General features: G+C 35.8%; 2 protein-coding genes across 3 annotated transcripts; one reads left to right on the top strand and one right to left on the bottom strand.

Moving 5' to 3' along the window:
* Nucleotides 1-3,873: 3,873 nt before the first annotated feature.
* On the top strand, nucleotides 3,874-6,470 carry LOC309687094 (uncharacterized protein). Its single transcript, XM_082501816.1, has 6 exons — nucleotides 3,874-4,350; nucleotides 4,611-4,739; nucleotides 4,946-5,139; nucleotides 5,636-5,783; nucleotides 5,879-6,083; nucleotides 6,164-6,470. The coding sequence occupies exons 1-6, from the start codon at nucleotides 4,141-4,143 to the stop codon at nucleotides 6,466-6,468; spliced, it is 1,191 nt and encodes a 396-aa protein (XP_082357942.1). The 5' UTR covers nucleotides 3,874-4,140; the 3' UTR covers nucleotides 6,469-6,470.
* A 77-nt stretch (nucleotides 6,471-6,547) lies between these two features.
* LOC309687095 (uncharacterized protein) lies at nucleotides 6,548-8,412 on the bottom strand (the record flags this gene model as incomplete). 2 transcript variants are annotated; one of them, XM_082501817.1, is made up of 5 exons in its annotated part: nucleotides 8,344-8,412; nucleotides 7,958-8,148; nucleotides 7,731-7,824; nucleotides 7,356-7,549; nucleotides 6,548-6,735 (listed from the first exon to the last, which is right to left on the bottom strand). In XM_082501817.1, exons 1-5 carry the CDS (start codon nucleotides 8,364-8,366, stop codon nucleotides 6,548-6,550), a joined length of 690 nt encoding a protein of 229 aa, XP_082357943.1. In that variant the 5' UTR covers nucleotides 8,367-8,412. The 2 variants fall into 2 exon arrangements, with proteins under 2 accessions (XP_082357943.1, XP_082357944.1); XM_082501818.1 differs by having other exon boundaries at nucleotides 6,592-6,735; nucleotides 7,366-7,549.
* Nucleotides 8,413-20,119: the final 11,707 nt, after the last annotated feature.

Consider the following 20,119-nt stretch of genomic DNA (forward strand, 5'->3'; position numbering starts at 1 on the left):
AAGAATGGAATTTGAATGAAAACAATAGAATTAGAATGAAAACAACATAATTTGAATGAAAACAACAGAATTAGAATGAAAACAACATCATTTGAATGAAAACAACTGAATTAGAATGACAAGAACGGAATTTGAATGAAAACACAGGAATTTGAATGACAACAACAGAATTAGAATGAAAACAACAGAATTAGAAGGAAAACAACAGAATTTGAAAGAAAAAAACAGAATTAGAATGACAAGAATGGAAGTTGAATGAAAACACCGGAAGTTGAAAGAAAACAACAAAATTTGAAGGAAAACAAAAGAATTTGAATGAAAACAACAGAATTAGAATGAAAACAAAAGAATTTGAATGAAAAAAAAGAATTAGAATGACAAGAATGGAAGTTGAATGAAAACACCGGAAGTTGAAAGAAAAAAACAGAATTAGAATGACAAGAACGGAATTTGAATGAAAAGAAATGGATTAGAAGGAAAACCACAGACTTTGAACGAAAACAACTGAATTAGAATGAAAACAACATAATTTGAATGAAAACAAATGAATTAGAATGACAAGAACGGAATTTGAATGAAAACACCGGAAGTTGAAAGAAAACAACATAATTTGAATGAAAACAACAGAATTAGAATGAAAACAACAGGATTAGAATGTAAACAACGCATTTCGAACGAAAACAACAAAATTAGAATGACAAGAATGGAATTTGAATGAAAACAATAGAATTAGAATGAAAACAACATCATTTGAATGAAAACAACTGAATTAGAATGACAAGAACGGAATTTGAATGAAAACACAGGAATTTGAATGAAAACAACAGAATTAGAATGAAAACAACAGAATTAGAAGGAAAACAACAGAATTTGAAAGAAAAAAACAGAATTAGAATGACAAGAATGGAAGTTGAATGAAAACACCGGAAGTTGAAAGAAAACAACATAATTTGAATGAAAGCAACAAAATTAGAAGGAAAACAACAAAATTTGAAAGAAAAAAAAACAATTAGAATGACAAGAATGGAAGTTGAATGAAAACACCGGAAGTTGAAAGAAAACAACAGAATTAGAATGACAAGAACGGAATTTGAATGAAAAGAACTGGATTAGAAGGAAAACCACGGACTTTGAACGAAAACAACTGAATTAGAATGAAAACAACATAATTTGAATGAAAACAACAGGATTAGAATGAAAAGAACTGAATTAGAAAGAAAACAACAAAATTTGAACGAAAACAAAAGAATTAGAAGGAAAACAACAGAATTTGAAAGAAAACAACAGAATTAGAATGACAAGAATGGAAGTTGAATGAAAACACCGGAAGTTGAAAGAAAACAACAAAATTTGAATGAAAACAATAGAATTAGAATGAAAACAACATAATTTGAATGAAAACAACAGAATTAGAATGAAAACAACATCATTTGAATGAAAACAACTGAATTAGAATGACAAGAACGGAATTTGAATGAAAACACAGGAATTTGAATGAAAACAACAGAATTAGAATGAAAACAACAGAATTAGAAGGAAAACAACAGAATTTGGAAGAAAAAAACAGAATTAGAATGACAAGAATGGAAGTTGAATGAAAACACCGGAAGTTGAAAGAAAACAACAAAATTTGAAGGAAAACAAAAGAATTTGAATGAAAACAACAGAATTAGAATGAAAACAACAGAATTTGAATGAAAAAACAGAATTAGAATGACAAGAATGGAATTTGAATGAAAACACCGGAAGTTGAAAGAAAACAACATAATTTGAATGAAAACAACAGAATTAGAATGAAAACAACAGAATTTGAAAGAAAAAAAAGAATTAGAATGACAAGAATGGAAGTTGAATGAAAACACCGGAAGTTGAAAGAAAAAAACAGAATTAGAATGACAAGAACGGAATTTGAATGAAAAGAAATGGATTAGAAGGAAAACCACAGACTTTGAACGAAAACAACTGAATTAGAATGAAAACAACATAATTTGAATGAAAACAAATGAATTAGAATAACAAGAACGGAATTTGAATGAAAACACCGGAAGTTGAAAGAAAACAACATAATTTGAATGAAAACAACAGAATTAGAATGAAAACAACAGGATTAGAATGTAAACAACGCATTTCGAACGAAAACAACAAAATTAGAATGACAAGAATGGAATTTGAATGAAAACAATAGAATTAGTATGAAAACAACATAATTTGAATGAAAACAACAGAATTAGAATGAAAACAACATCATTTGAATGAAAACAACTGAATTAGAATGACAAGAACGGAATTTGAATGAAAACACAGGAATTTGAATGAAAACAACAGAATTAGAATGAAAACAACAGAATTAGAAGGAAAACAACAGAATTTGAAAGAAAAAAACAGAATTAGAATGACAAGAATGGAAGTTGAATGAAAACACTGGAAGTTGAAAGAAAACAACAAAATTTGAAGGAAAACAAAAGAATTTGAATGAAAACAACAGAATTAGAATGAAAACAACATAATTTGAATGAAGACAACAGAATTTGAATGACAAGAACGGAATTAGAATGAAAACAAAAGAATTTGAATGAAAAAACAGAATTAGAATGACAAGAATGGAATTAGAATGAAAACACCGGAAGTTGAAAGAAAACAACATAGTTTGAATGAAAGCAACAGAATTAGAAGGAAAACAACAAAATTTGAAAAAAAAAAAAAAGAATTAGAATGACAAGAATGGAAGTTGAATGAAAACACCGGAAGTTGAAAGAAAACAACAGAATTAGAATGACAAGAACGGAATTTGAATGAAAAGAACTGGATTAGAAGGAAAACCACGGACTTTGAACGAAAACAACTGAATTAGAATGAAAACAACATAATTTGAATGAAAACAACAGGATTAGAATGAAAAGAACTGAATTAGAAAGAAAACAACAAAATTTGAACGAAAACAAAAGAATTAGAAGGAAAACAACAGAATTTGAAAGAAAACAACAGAATTAGAATGACAAGAATGGAATTTGAATGAAAACAAAGGAAGTTGAAAGAAAACAACAAAATTTGAAGGAAAACAATAGAATTAGAATGAAAACAACAGAATTCAAATGACAAGAATGGAATTTGAATGAAAACAACAGAAATAGAATGAAAACAACATAATATGAATGAAAACACAGAAATTTGAATGAAAACAACAAAATTAGAATGAAAACAACAGAATTAGAAGGAAAACAACAAAATTTGAAAGAAAAAAACAGAATTAGAATGACAAGAATGGAATTTGAATGAAAACAACAGGAATTTGAATGAAAACAACAGAATTAGAATGAAAACAACAGAATTAGAAGGAAAACAACAGAATTCGAAAGAAAAAAACAGAATTAGAATGACAAGAATGGAAGTTGAAAGAAAACACCGGAATTTGAAAGAAAACAACATAATTTGAATGAAAACAACAGAATTAGAATGAAAACAACAAAATTTGAACGAAAACAAAAGAATTAGAAGGAAAACAACAGAATTCAAATGACAAGAATGGAATTTGAATGAAAACAACAGAAATAGAATGAAAACAACATAATATGAATGAAAACAGAAATTTGAATGAAAACAACAAAATTAGAATGAAAACAACAGAATTAGAAGGAAAACAACAAAATTTGAAAGAAAAAAACAGAATTAGAATGACAAGAATGGAAGTTGAATGAAAACAACAGAATTAGAATGAAAACAACATAATATGAATGAAAACAACAGAATTAGAATGAAAACAACAGAATTTGAAAGAAAAAAAAAAGAATTAGAATGACAAGAATGGAAGTTGAATGAAAACACCGGAAGTTGAAAGAAAACAACAGAATTAGAATGACAAGGGTCCGTGTACTTTTCGGTATTTGAAGTTTCGTTTCAGAAAGTATAATTTAAAAAAGAAAATGAGACACTTATTTAATTCTCAACTTAAAAAGCTAAAATGAAAAACGTAAAACAATTGTTTTTTTCATTTTGTCCTTTCGCACATCAGAAACGAAAAACCCAAGAAAAAAGAACGAGAAAGGGCCCTTTATTTATTTTGTCTGAACCGGAAGTTTTAGTAGGTCAACAACCTGTACAAGTGATGCGCAAACTTATGGCAAACACTGTAGTGTGGACATCATGACGTTGGAAAAATACTCAGACGTGATCATGGAGATGGCAAAACAAGGCCTGTCATCGGAAATTATATCAGAGCGTCTGTCATATGAACACGGGGAAGTGAGAGGATTTTCTGCGAGAAATGTTAGAAAGTTTTGTGCTGAGCAAATCACTAGCTGTCGACTCTCGGACACACGGTTGGAGCTTGAGGTGACACAAGCTATAAATGAGGTAAGGTACTTTCTTCCTTCACCTTATGACTGTGTATGGTTGTCTTAACTGGGTTGTAAGGGGGTTAGTCTAGACTGTGTGCGCGCCCGCGCGTTTTAGCGTCTTGCGGGTGGTGGGTAATGTTAGTTATTTTAAAGATGTCTCTCACTGGTATTTGTACAGTTAATTAGCACAATACTTTAGCTTTACACATTTGCTTTCAGAATAAGCTACTTTACATTTGTTGTTCTAGTAGTAGCATGATCTTTTATTTTAAACAGGTGGGCCCAACATATGGCCGCAAAATGATGAAGGGCTATCTGTCCACAAAAGGGGTACATGCTGCAGAGGGACGAATTGGGTCAATTTTAAGAGAGGTGCATCAACCTTATCATGAAGCAAGACGCCAGGTAGCCTATGTTATTTAATCTTCCACTAGAACTGTATTCCAATGTTCTTTGTCATATTTGTGATATACATCATGTAATGGTAGGGCCTAATTCTGTTTAACAGATGTACGCCCTGCTTTAACAGTTACTTGACTCTTCTTCAAACGTATGATCAAATCTGCCTTTATCCAGTCAGCTGTCATTTATTTTTGTGATTTTTTTGTAAGGGAGCTCGGAATCTTAATCCCACACCGTACCATGCTGAATGCATGGGGCACAAGGTTCACCTGGACCAAAACGAGAAACTTGTAATGTTTGGAGTCACCCATGTTTTAGCTGTAGATGGATTCAGTAAAAAGATTGTGAGTCATTCCACAATGCCAATCAAAAACAACTTGAGCATCTATGAATATGTTTTCAGGTAATACAACCTCTCAAACCATTTATTTCATCTTAAGTGTTTTGATGGACATGTTAGTCATATTGGACATGAGCTGCACCCATATTTACAATTTTTGAATTTAAATTAGACATGCAACAGATGGGTCTGGTTATGTTCCTGAATATAATATATTAAGAACTTACCAAACATTTTGATCAACATTTTCTATTAATGTAAAAATAAATAAAATGGAATTGCACATGAATCATTTAACTACTTTATTGCAATTAATCAGTGTTCATTTATGAATGGAACAAGGTTCTTGGATTTCCACATATCTTTCAATTGTTCTGACATACATCTAAAGTCTGAGCATGACAGTGACATTGCAAAGAAACTTAAGAAATATATGTTGTCCTACTACAACTAAAATATTACCCAAAAAAAACATGAATGAATACATTCAAAATAATAACACCTTTGCTGGTCTTAAAGCAAAATAGTTAATAAATGTTCTTTATTTTTCCTGTACAAGACCTGCAGTGATCACCTATGGTATGTGGGACCAGGTGCGAGTAGACCATGGAAAGGAATTTTATTTAACACTGTTCATGCAAGAGATGCTGTCACATCATCGCTTCAATCAGGAGAGACTGCCTTATTTACAGACCTCATCCACAAGAGTAAGATTTAAGTACCATTAACATCAGCTGAAATTCTTATACTATTACGTGTACTACTACGTACATTTAAGACATGTTTCTTTTAACTCTTTTAGAACCACACAGTTGAAAGGATTTGGCCTGAAATCAACAACCGTGTCAACTACCCACTAAAAACTGCCCTACTCCAGCTGATGGACCAGGAGGAGATAGATATGGAGGATAACCTTGTGCGATACTGTGTGTCCAATCTAACCTGTCAGCTGTGTAACATTGGTCTTGCAAGTGTGGTAGAATCATGGAATGCTCATAGAATCCCAGGTAAAAAAAAAAAAAAAAAAAAGTCAGATTGCTTACAACCCTGATAATGAACATTTAAACACCTCCTCTATTTTTTACAGGAAAAGGCATACCAAATCACTTTGCAGAACATGGGTGTAAAAGAAGAATTTCTCCAGAGCTCTTGCCAAATGCACTTGAAGCAGCAGACCTTTACAGGCAGCACTTGGGATCTGCACTCAAAGAATATTCGACTTTTGGAGTTGATCCCTTCACAACCGAACAGGACAAACTTAGAACAGAGAGTCATTTTGCAGAAAAATATCCTGATATTTCACATTTGTTTTTTAGAGCCGTAAATGGTGACTTTATGCCATACAAAGAAGCTCTGCTCTGTCTCATAAACATAACTCAGAGAAATGTATGAACCACTGCATCTGTAAACTGTACAGAACAGACAAAAAAAAAAATCAACTGACTGTAAACATTTGTGTGTACACACTACATTACTCCTCTGCAAAAAAAGATTTCAATACAGAAAATGCAGCTGTTAGACCAGTAATTTGTAGAACTCCGTTGTTACTCTCCCTGCATTTTGCACAGTGCTGTGATGTCTCTTGCCACTGTTCCACACATGTCTTGCAGCCAATAATGCTTCTGCAGCACAGTGAGAACACTGGATCCTCAATGATGTCTGCAAAAGTAAATCAGATAAGTGAGACTGTTATCCATTTATGTTGAATTTAGTTCAAACTATAGGTTCAAAGTCAGTCTTGACATAAATTTACAGACAGCATGCAGAATATTTTTGGTTATTCTGTAATTCCTCTTGTTCACGCTGTTCTGAGAAAGTCCCTGTCTATATTTTTGTCTATAATTGATGAGGGGCAAAATCAGTACATTTTCTCAATTAGCAAGCAAGAAAAATGAAAAAGTTACAGGTACTTGATTCAATATATGCAACTACAGTCCCATTTTAAATGTGAACTTTTTAGTTTTACATTACTGTGAACAGTGTACCGTCACCCATACTGACATTGTAATCAATTTGAAAAGCTATACTTTCATAGTCAAGATTGCAAGGAGAACCCAAATTAAATGTGCATGTAAACTTTTGAATGTTATGTTACAGTAGACCTGCATCTTGATTGTCTGTGCCTAAGTATTTAAATGGACACTGCTGAATAAAGAGCCTATGTTTGGTAAAAAAATGTTTGTCCAAAGTAATGATTGAATGTGGTTTGACATTGTTTTAATTGTAATTAAAATGTTAGTGTAGATGTAATGTATTTACTAAGCAACATTTGAACATACTCATACAAACCACGCAGCTAAATCCCTCCTTGAGTGTCTGCAGCTTGGGGGTTGTGACTTTCTGGGCAACTGCAAGATCAGTGAGCTCTTTGATTGCTGCTGTGACAGCTGGCAGACTTTGAGATGCCAACACCAACTCTTCTATTTTGTCACTCACTTCTCCCAAACTGGCACTGTCATCATCTTTACGGCTGCTACAAATAAAAATGGATAATCAGATGTCAAAGCTACTTACTGGCTTAAAGAAACATCACATCACTTACTGATAGATGATGATTTATGTAGTGATGTCTTACTGCTATTATAGGATTTAAATCAAATTAATTCTTCTATATTGATGTTCATCCTATAGTATATACATATTTATTCACATACCTCAGTTTCTTCCTCTTTGTTCCCTGGAGGCAATTAAAGTCTTGTTCAGGCACAGCAAGAATTTTTCGTGCATTTTGTCTCCAGTACTGTGACCCTACAGATGAAAAACAAAACCAAAGAAACCTGTTTAGAAGCCAATACCATATTACCCAATAAATATTACAAAGAGTCTGGTAAGACATGTCTCTCCATAAGATATGGGCTTTAGCTGTAATATTATGGCTCACCTGTTGTGCCCTCCGACTCCAGAATTGCATTGCCCTGTGCATCTGTCAAAATTATTGGGTTGTAATTACCAATGGCATCTTGCACTTTTCCTACTATCCCTTGAAGCGTAGCCTCAGACTCCAGGAATCGTACAACCACCATTCTATTGGGAATCAACCTCCCACCAACTACATCTGCAAAGTACACTGATCTGTAAAACAAAACATAATAATTTTACATATCTTGTAAAAGACAGCAGGCCACAAATCCATTCAGTGATTGCTATAGGCAAATTGTACTAAAACAGCTTTGCTATTCTTAACAATTCAACTATCCATGCACCTTATGTTTCTTTTTATTTTGCCTGTTCTGTAATTTAATATTCAAGAACACAGACTCATCCTACCTCTGAAATGTTTTGGAGGACATAGGGGAACTTGAAGTAGCCTGCTGTGAACGTGAAGGTGCAGACGCTGCCACACGCTGCCCGCTGGAACCTGCTGTTGGAATTGACTCCATGTCTTCTCCGTGGACTTCATAGTGACCTCTGGGTGTAAGGTCTAATGCGCTGAAAACACCAGAGACCGCACCGGGGAACATAGCCACGTTTGAATCATCCGTGATGTACAGAGTATGCGCGGATACCTGTTTAAGAAAAGTTTCCGTAAATCACGTTGCTCTGCTAACGTGTTACTCCTGTGCACACGGTTAATAGGCTCTAAAGGCTTACTTATTAGCTAGTAGCCGGTAAAAGTCAATGAATAACTATTTACACATTAGCACATGTGCACAATTCACATATTAGCACAATGAAGACGGCTAGACATAGTATTAGTAAAAGTAGGCCTACATGAAATCACCAAATGTTAACGTTAGCCGTTCCGCAGTAAGGAAGAACAATAACGTTCATAAAAAAACTGCTGAAAGCAAAGTTTGCGAAGTTTACATATCTACCTGAAAGATGCGACCCAGTTTTTCTGCAGTCATGTCTTCGTCCCGGAGTGTCACTCTCTTAGTTTTCCTAAAAACAACGTAATGGTCCATCCTCTGTTTATTCCAGTGTAACTTTAAGGCCGTCGATCTCTTGTGTGGGGGACGGTGTGCGCGCGCCATAAAAAAACGCGCAGAAGAAGTACTTCCCGTTTCAGACATTGAAAATGCGTCTATTTTTTTGTTTTTGCGCTAGTATACTTTCATTATTTGAATCACGAAGAAATCCAAAAAAGCACGTCTAATTTTAAGTGTATGACGGCTATTTGTTACCACCGAATGAAAAAACAAGTTATTTTCGCCCATTTTATTCTTTATCAAAAATTAAAAAAATGAAAATTCTTTTAAATATCGTTTTTTCGTTTTGGTTTCTGAAACAAAACTTCAAATACCGAAAAGTACACGGACCGACAAGAATGGAATTTGAATGAAAAGAACTGGATTAGAAGGAAAACACCGGACTTTGAACGAAAACAACTGAATTCGAATGAAAACAACATAATTTGAACGAAAACAACTGAATTAGAATGACAAGAACGGAATTTGAATGAAAACACAGGAATTTGAATGAAAACAACAGGATTAGAATGTAAACAACACATTTCGAACGAAAACAACAAAATTAGAATGACAAGAATGGAATTTGAATGAAAACAATAGAATTAGAATGAAAACAACATAATTTGAATGAAAACAACAGAATTAGAATGACAAGAATGGAATTTGAATGAAAACACAGGAATTTGAATAAAAACAAAAGAATTTGAATGAAAACAACAGAATTAGAATGAAAACAACATAATATGAATGAAAACAACAGAATTAGAATGACAAGAACGGAATTAGAATGAAAACAACAGAATTAGAATGAAAACAACAGAATTAGAAGGAAAACAACAGAATTTGAATGAAAAAAACAGAATTCGAATGACAACCCAGATAGCAAGGAAACATTGAAAAAATGTTGAGTCAATATCAGGCTGTGTCATTGAATCAACGTTGAAGTGTGACGTTGACCTAACGTCACTCTTGCACCCTTTTTTAACGTTGAAACAACGTCAGGTTTTGATGTTGAATCAATGTTGAAACCTGACGTTGATTCAACGTTATATTTTCTAATACTGCTGACATTGAAACAATGTCAGATTCTGATATTGAAACACTGTTGAGCTATGGTGTTGATTTTCCACCTCTTTCGCACAGTTGCTTTTTATTAAAACAACAGTTAAATCATGACTGGAAATCTACCTTTCTTTATAGGTATTTTAACCAATACTAAACTACTGCATGTTTCCATCAATACTTCAACCACCTAAACACATAATTGTACTTATTCCTTAAATTGGACACCCTTTATAAAAAAACACACCAAATGTCTCACAATGTATCATGTCAATATTAATATCCTAAAATAAGAAAGCATTGCATGTGATGTAACAGAGAAAAAAATAAAAATAAAAAAAGGTCAATAGGCATGTTTCGTTTGCTAAATACTTTATTAAAAGACAGTTTCCTATTTACGTTTATATGATTCACAGAAGTTTGTAATTTTTTGCATGATGTGCGTCCTGCACCACCCAAACGATCTGGGGCGTATCGGAGCCATTTCTGCACTGCTTGTGCAAAGACAAACTCGGACATAGAGTTTGCCCCTAACTGCTGCGTCAGGCTCCAATCAAGGCAAAACGTCTCACCTATAGACACATTTTAAGAGATGGAATTAGCGTGTCTCATGTCTTAAATGTGTATGCAAGTGCTTGTGTGTTTAATCAACAGGCCGTTGTTATGTATTTAAATCACATCTGACAGCTATTACACTTTATAGTTACAAAGTGTACATAACCTTTATATACTTACCATTGCCTTATTCGCCTCTTGTGATTGAAGAGCTGGCTCTGCATTGTTTAGCTCCTCAATGTTGTGCAAGGGCAAATCCAGAGGCAGTACCCCAGCATCTACCGATTCATTGCAGCCAGTATTGCGGATGGCTCTGACCTCCTCACAGAGTTCGTTAACAGCTCTCGTCAGGTCTGACAGAAAAAGATAATTTTTTTTAAAGTATTTAAGAATACAGACAACTTGTCAAACGTTTCCTTGTGTCACACACAGATATGTACAAAGACACTAGACAGTATTTTATTACCTGGTATTTTCACTCGAGGGGCCTGGGGAAACCATTTTTTTGTGGGCTGCTCATCCTCTGAGTCACTATATGTGTACAGGGGATTTGGTCTAAAGAAAAAAAGTTGAAAACGGTCATAAGTAATTACAAATGTGCTTTTGGAATATTTTTTCCTAAAGTTACAGTTTGATTTATAACAACACACACAGGAAACGGAGATGTGCAAGAAGGTACAGTATACAAGGAATTTTTGAAGTGCACAAGTGTACACGGCTTTGCATTTATAAAAAGTTTACAAGCTTCCACTTTTTGGACTATATTATGTGGTGATATTGCAGTATGCAAGCACCACAGATATGTATAAAAGACAAGATCATAAATTCTTAGCAATCAAAGATATGTTTGTGAAATAAAAAAAGTTTTACTTGTGCTTTCTTTTATGACTGGTCTGAGCTTCAGCTTCGGACTGAAGGTCAGACATATCACAGTGTTCACTTAGATATTTCTGAAGACTGCGTTCTGCTTCGTGAAATGTGTCTGGAAGTACAAACACAATGTATGGCCAGACATAAATTAGGACACGAAAAACTTGTTATTGTTACATTTATACAACACCAATCCAGATGATACCCACCATGGCTTATTAGAAGTCAGACTGGTGCATAGGTGAGCCATGTTGCACCAGGATGAACTCTCCTCTTTACTGCGTCGTGGATCCTGAATGTGTCTCACGGAGGATATGGAGGCCATGACAATTTCTCCCCATTTATCCATGATCTAGGGACTATTTCTGTACCACCAGTGCTAAACTGCACAATGCACCAGTCTTTCATTTTTATCTTTTTTTTTTAATTTGGAGTCCTTTTTTGCCCTGTCTAGGATAAACAGGAAACAGATAATTACAATATATTTCATAGTCACTACAAAACTTGATCTACTGATTGAACTAAATAATAAATAATAGCTTAAAATGTATATAGGCAACAATTACAAGCAAACCCGTATATGCAAGCATTTAAACACTGAAGATAATAAAATTAACAGTATTTTGTCTAAGTCTGCCATTGTAGGAATTCATGACACCGAGACAAAAACTTGGCGCACAGTGTGGCGTCAAAATAGGCGCACACCTTTGACGCTACGTTTTCTCCGTCTTCCTCGTCCACACGTAAATGCTAAACGCAGTTTACGTGTGGACAAAAGGTGCAAACGCAAGTTAGGTGAGCGTGCAACGTAAAGTTTGAATTGAGTGGGAATCGAAGCGGGTGCTCACCAATCATTAAAAGTAACAAAGTCATTGAACACATTTATACAGTTACCTTTACGTTTATCAATCATATATCACAGATTTACAATTTTTTGTAGTACTATGCTAAAAAGCAACTACAGAGCGAAAGTCTGGGTCAAGCGCCGAGGTGACGGCAAGAACAAAGGAACCCTCGAAGCGTTAAAGCTAGCTTTGTAAGGGAATATAACGGAAAAGTATGAAACGAAAATGTTTTCTTTGTTGATAGACTTTGTTTGCAGTGCAATTTATTTGTTGCCGGGTTGTAAGATGAAAGTAGACACAATTTCGGGCTCCTACATTTTATCCGAAACTTTACATTAACAAGGTTTTTTTTTTGTTTTTTTTACTGTTATTCAAATGCAACCGTGGAAATAACGAATAGAACAAAAGTCATTCATTCTTACCTTATACTAATTGTGGTGCAGGCCAGTGCAGTGCATGAACTGATGCCTTCTCCGGTCAATTCCGCTGAGAGTAAATCTAATGTCCCGCTCTACTGTACAAGACAATGGTTACCTGGAGGGATGTACCAATGTGATAGGGGTGCTGCGGAATAGTCCAAGTGGTTGCAGCTTTAATTTCCCGCTCAACCATAAATCGATGGTTTTTCAACGTGATTGTTGTCACCTTGTCAACTATAAATAGATCAAAAATCAACGATGACAGAACAACAGTGAATCAATGTTATTTCAATGTCAGTGTCAGGTTTCATCAGTATTTCAATGTTGTTTCAACTAGAGATGGCACAATACCACTTTTTTATGTCCGATACCGATACCGATATCATAAATTTGGATATCTGCCGATACCGATATGAATCCGATATAGTGTTTTTTAATCAACAAAACAGTTTTTTTAAAATATCTTGCTGCATTTTGTATAAGTTCATACTCAAGTTTAAAACAACAACAACACTAAAGCTATTCTGTTATACCTGTATGCAAAAAAAAATATTTCATAGTTCAGCAATACTGATCAATCTAATAAACTTAAACCTACACCATCCTCCCTATTCTGGTATTTTAAAGAGTACTTAGCATAAATATTAAGCAACCTAACTAATAGGGTTCCAACTCCCAGCAACAACAAAAATAAATAAATAAAAAATAGGGAACCACCCCTCATGCTCCACCTCATGATGCTTAGTCGACGTAATCAACCTTAATTTGATGCAGTGTGGAAAAAAAAATGCACAGAAATCAATTGTTTTTCAAGAAATATTAAATAGATTCAACATCTTTCTTCAACAGAATTGCAGACTGCACAGATGGTACCTTCCCAAAGGAAAAAATACTATAGCTTACTAGGGTATATATATTAGACTTAATAGTTACTATATACAGTAATTGACTTCTATTCATTTTACATCAAATTAAAACTTTGGGTGTCAGATAATTATTTATTAAAAGCTAGACATTTTAAATGAGAATAAGAAAGAAAAGTATGTCTTTGTGCTCCCTTTTCCCTGTTAATGCCCTATCGGCCCCCCTGGCTAAACTTTGCTAGATCCGCCCCTGCACAGTTACCAGCCGTCAGCTACGTAGAAAAAGATCCTCGAGTAGAAAGTAATATTAAATAAATTCTAACAACAGCTTATCAAGCTTAAACGTGCTGCTGTTGTTCAGCCGCTGGTTTCCTCTTTCTGGTGCAAAGTGGGCCAAAAGCAAACTAGAGACACAGACTCGCGACAGAAAAGCCAATCAGCTGATCGTTAAGCAGTTTCATGATTGAAGTAGCAGCAAGAAGAGGCAGTCGTTTGTTAAGCTTAACGCAGGAATGCTTTACAAACATTCAGAGATGGACTTACACACTTGCTTTACTTCTCTCGGGATAACTTTGTCGGAGATGAAATGCCGGGTTGCTAGCGAAGCTCCAAATGCTATCCAGACCACCGACAGGTCCTGCATGCCACAGCCATCACGTGATGCATACTGCTCCGACGTGCTAACGTTCTGAGGTGAGTTACGGCGTGTTGCAAGTTTTGTGAGGTGCTTTCGTGATATTTAATGGATCGGATTACATTTTTTATTTTTCTCCGATATCCGATCCAGTAATTTAGGTCAGTATCGGACCGATACCGATACGTAATATCGGATCGGTCCATCTCTAGTTTCAACATTGGTTTTGCGTTGACATTTCAATCCTGACGATTCTGATGGTTCAGATGGAAAATCAACATCTGTTCAATGTCTCCTTGCTATCTGGGAAGAATGGAAGTTGAATGAAAACACCGGAAGTTGAAAGAAAACAACAAAATTTGAAGGAAAACAAAAGAATTTGAATGAAAACAACAGAATTAGAATGAAAACAACAGAATTTGAATGAAGACAACAGAATTAGAATGACAAGAACGGAATTAGAATGAAAACAAAAGAATTTGAATGAAAAAACAGAATTAGAATGACAAGAATGGAATTTGAATGAAAACACCGGAAGTTGAAAGAAAACAACATAATTTGAATGAAAACAACAGAATTAGAATGAAAACAACAGAATTTGAAAGAAAAAAACAGAATTAGAATGACAAGAACAGAATTAGAATGAAAAGATCAACATTTGAATGAAAAAACAGAATTAGAACGACAAGAATGGAAGTTGAATGAAAACACCGGAAGTTGAAAGAAAACAACAAAATTTGAAGGAAAACAACATAATTTGAATGAAAACAACAGAATTAGAATGAAAACAACATAATTTGAATGAAAACAACAGAATTAGAATGACAAGAACAGAATTAGAATGAAAAGATCAACATTTGAATGAAAAAACAGAATTAGAACGACAAGAATGGAAGTTGAATGAAAACACAGGAAGATGAAAGAAAACAACACAATTTGAATGAAAACAACACAATTAGAATGACAAGAACGGAATTTGAATGAAGAGAACTGAATTAGAAGGAAAACAGTAGAATTAGAATGAAAAGAACTGAATTAGAAAGAAAACAACAAAATTTGAATGAAAACAACAGAATTAGAATGAAAACAACAGAATTTGAAAGAAAACAACAGAATTCGAATGACAAGAATGGAATTTGAATGAAAACAACAGAAATAGAAAAAAAAACAACATAATATGAATGAAAACACAGAAATTTGAATGAAAACAACAGAATTGGAATGGAAAAAAAGGATTAGAAGGAAAACAACAGAATTTGAAAGAAAACAACAGAATTAGAATGACAAGAACTAAATTTGAAGTAAAAACAACATTTGAATGAAAACAACAAAATTTAAATTAAAAGAACTGGATTAGAAGGAAAACAACGGATTTCGAAGAAAAACCAACAAAATTAGAATAACAAGAATGGAATTTGAATGAAAACACAGGAATTTGAATGAAAACAATAGAATCAGAATGAAAACAAAAGAATCAGAATGAAAAGAACTGAATTAGAAGGAAAAGAACAGAATAAGAATGAAAAGAACAGAATTTGAATGAAAAAACAGTATTAGAATGAAGAAAACAGAATTTGAATGAGAACAACAGAATTAGAATGACAAGAATAAAATTTGAATGAAAACACCGGGGCCCTATTTCAGGAAGCCGGTTTAGTGCAAAGTCTGACTAAGTATACCCTGAGTTAACGAAAACTCTGGGTTTTCGGTTTCACAAAGCGAGTTCAGCTGAAGCCTGAGTGAGTCACTATGACGACACACTCCGTGAAGCTAACCTGCCCCCTAGCAGGTTTACTACAACTAACCCTGACTGTCCCCGCCTCTTTGTCGGAAACCTGACAGTAGGAAGTGTCGGACATGGCGTGTCCCTTCCTTGAAGAGCCAGTAGATCTTGAAGCCCAAATTCTCCGCAGAGCTCTCCGCCGGGAGAGAGTGATCAGAGCGCGTATGGACATTTTATCATTACCTGATGATTTCATGTGCGAACGTTACCGTTTCTCAGCACAATCAATAAGTTATTTGGATAACATCCTCAGGCCATATATTGCGCATGTGACACATCGCGGACATGCGCTCAGTCCATTACATATTCTTTGTACCGCACTCCGTTTCTTTGCAAACGGGAGCTTTCTGTACAATATTGGTGACGCTGAGCACGTTTCCAAGGCTACCGTCTGTCGGGCAGTCAGGAATGTTACAGTTGCACTGAAACGTCTCCTGCACTCGTTTGTGGTGTTCCCCGGTCATAGACCCACAAGATTTATCGAAGAGGGATTCCACAAAATTGCAGGTATCAGGATGAACAAAACTTAATGTATGATGTGGTGATGCTTGGACTACTACATAAATTTTACATTTATTTTCACGGTTCCCAGGCGTGATTGGCTGTACAGATGGCACTCACATTCCAATCATTGCTCCTTCAGTAAATGAAGGAGACTATGTGAACAGGAAGTCTTTCCACAGCATTAATGTACAGGTACATAGTTCCCTGTAGCATTTCAAACTAACAAATTATTTCATTATAGTAATGGATGCTAATTTGTGTTCTCTGCACTGTGAAGATCATATGTGATGCTGCCAACATTATCACAAATGTGGAAGCCAAGTGGCCAGGCTCTGTTCATGACTCACAAATATTCCGTGAATGTACACTGAGCACAAAATTTGGACATGGTGAGTTGAAAATACTTTAAAATATATAAAGACCAATTGCTACAGGGACATTTGAACTGAAGTGTATCCTTCTGTCTTAGGAGAGTTCACTGGCTACTTGCTTGGTGATAGGGGGTATCCATGTTTACCCTATTTGCTTACCCCTTACCCTGACCCTGAACCGGGCCCACAGCAGCGATATAATCTGGCTAATTGCAGGACAAGAGCCAGAATTGAAATGACTATCGGAATGCTTAAGGCCCAGTTCCAGTGCCTGCAAAGACTCAGGGTCACCCCAGAAAGGGCATGTGACATTATTGTGGCATGTGTGATTCTTCACAACATTGCCACAATTAGAGGAGAACACTGTCCTTCTGAACCAAACATCAGCAGTGATCCAAACCATGAACATCCTGACCCTCCCACGGACATACAAGATGGAAGCGCAGTCAGAGACACCATATGTCACAATCATTTCTTTTGACCCATCACCTCAACATGTTGAAAGACGAATAAACAGATTTTCTGTTCAACTGGCTTTATTGGTCGCCTGTATTTCCTGTACACAAAGTATTAAAAGATGTAAACCTCATAAAGTGTCTCTGTTGCTTCCTCCTCTGTAACAGCTGTCAATGTTTCTTCATTATTTTCCTGCAGTAAAGAAATAAACAACATTGCTGTTCTACTGTAACCTCATATAATCTGTGGAGTATTACTCACAACTGCATGTTGGTCTGGCTCAACAGGAGGCTGCACCAGATGCAGTACACCACCACCATCAACTGATAGAATATGAGGTTTATACAGGTCACTTATAACTTACAAGGGACCAAATGGCAATTAACAAACATATAGCACTCAGCTTACACTTTATTGTCATTATGCTCTCAAAGACAACCAAGACTGAGGGAAGGCAAAATCAGTAGGAAAATAACTTCACTACAAACAAATTCATTATGGTAAAGAGTTTATCAAATGAATGAGCAGCACTGCAGAGGTGACTGTGAAGAAAGGATGTATGCACATCATGTATTATTTAGAATTTACCCCCTATGTAGGCACTTGTGTCTTGCGGGGTTATTGACTCAGAGGATGTCCCCACAGAGATGCCTTCAGCCACAGGGCGCCCACTGTTTTGGCTGAGGGCCAACTGCTCAGCCTCTGTGAGTGGTGGTGGTGGAGGACCCCCACCTGTTTTTCAGGCCTCCGCTTTTTTTCTGTTGGCTATAACGGGTCACATTTGAGCATACAGAGTAAGCAAATATGTACTTGTAATGTGCTCAGATAATTTCAATAAGTGCTTACAGAAAGACAATTAATGTAGCCTCTAACTGCAATCGATTTACATGGGACAAACAGACCAAGCACTATGGCTCATAATACAATTACACCTTACCTGTTTGGACTATATTTTTATATTTCATTTTTACTTGCTGCCAGGAACGTTTGGGGCCTGTTGGGTTGCACCTGCGCTCACATCACATCACAACATAAAATGTATAAAATAACAAATAAAATAACATATGATAAAATAACGTGTTAAATGGGTGGAAATCCCTAGATCAATGTTTATATTAACACTCACGCATTGACTCTGTCGGCTTTGTTTTGCCATGCATGCTCCCTTTCTTTTGCAGCTGAGGCTGTGTTACCTTTTTTTCTGCAAAATTTGCATGTTATCGGCATATGCTGCCATTAGAATTTTGGCCTCAAGCGCTGTAAAATACATTGACCGCGCCTTCTTTCCCTCCGTCTCCATGGTGACTCGCTTACTCTGTGCTCCGCTTATCAGGGCTTTATGTATCCTTGTGCGCGCGCTTAACTTGGGGTTAAAGCAACTCTGCGTTGATTGAACTAATTGTTATCAGCCTTTCTGAAACCGAATATTCCGAGTTGGACAGTTCGGGGTTACTCAACCCTGAGTATCGTTTTTCACTCTGAGTTTTCTAAACCGGCTTCCTGAAATAGGGCCCAGAAGTTGACAAGAATGGAAGTTGAATGAAAACACCGGAAGTTGAATGAAGACAACAGAATTAGAATGACAAGAACGGAATTAGAATGAAAACAAAAGAATTTGAATGAAAAAACAGAATTAGAGTGACAAGAATGGAATTTGAATGAAAACACCAGGGCCCTATTTCAGGAAGCCGGTTTAGTGGAAAAACTGAGTAAGTATACCCTGAGTTAACGAAAACTCTGGGTTTTCGGTTTCACAAAGCGAGTTCAGCTGAAGCCTGAGTGAGTCACTATGACGACACACGCTGTGAAGCTAACCTGCCCCCTAGCAGGTTTACTACAACTAACCCTGACTGTCCCCGCCTCTTTGTCGGAAACCTGACAGTAGGAAGTGTCAGACATGGCGTGCCACTTCCTTGAAGAGCCAGTAGATCGTGAAGCCCAAATTCTCCGCAGAGCTCTCCGCCGGGAGAGAGTGATCAGAGCGCGTTTGGACATTTTATCATTTCCTGATGATTTTCTGTGCGAACGTTACTGTTTCTCAGCACAATCTCTAAGTTATTTGGATAACATCCTCAGGCCATATATTACGCATGTGACACATCGCGGACATGCTCTCAGTTCATTACATATTATTTGTATTGCACTTCGGTTTCTTGCAAACGGGAGCTTTCTGTATAATATTGGTGACGCTGAGCACGTTTCCAAGGCTACCGTCTGTCGGGCAGTCAGGAATGTTACAGTTGCACTGAAACGTCTCCTGTACTCGTTTGTGGTGTTCCCCGGTCATAGACCCACAAGATTCATCAAAGAGGGATGCCACAAAATTGCAGGTAGCAGGATGAACAAAACTTAATGTATGATGTGGTGATACTTGGACTACTACTTAAATTGTACATTTATTCTCACGGTTCCCAGGCGTGATTGGCTGTATAGATGGCACTCACATTCCAATCATTGCTCCTTCAGTAAATGAAGGAGACTATGTGAACAGGAAGTCTTTCCACAGCATTAATGTGCAGGTACATAGTTCCCTGTAGCATTTCAAACTAACAAATCATTTCATTATAGTAATGGATGCTAATTTGTGTTCTCTGCACTGTGAAGATCATATGTGATGCTGCCAACATTATCACAAATGTGGAAGCCAAGTGGCCAGGCTCTGTCCATGACTCACAAATATTCCGTGAATGTACACTGAGCACAAAATTTGGACATGGTGAGTTGAGAATACTTTAAAATATATAAAGACCAATTGCTTCAGGGACATTTG

The sequence above is a fragment of the Aulonocara stuartgranti genome (assembly GCF_965226115.1).
Source record: "Aulonocara stuartgranti genome assembly, chromosome: 14".
Lineage (NCBI taxonomy): Eukaryota > Metazoa > Chordata > Actinopteri > Cichliformes > Cichlidae > Aulonocara > Aulonocara stuartgranti.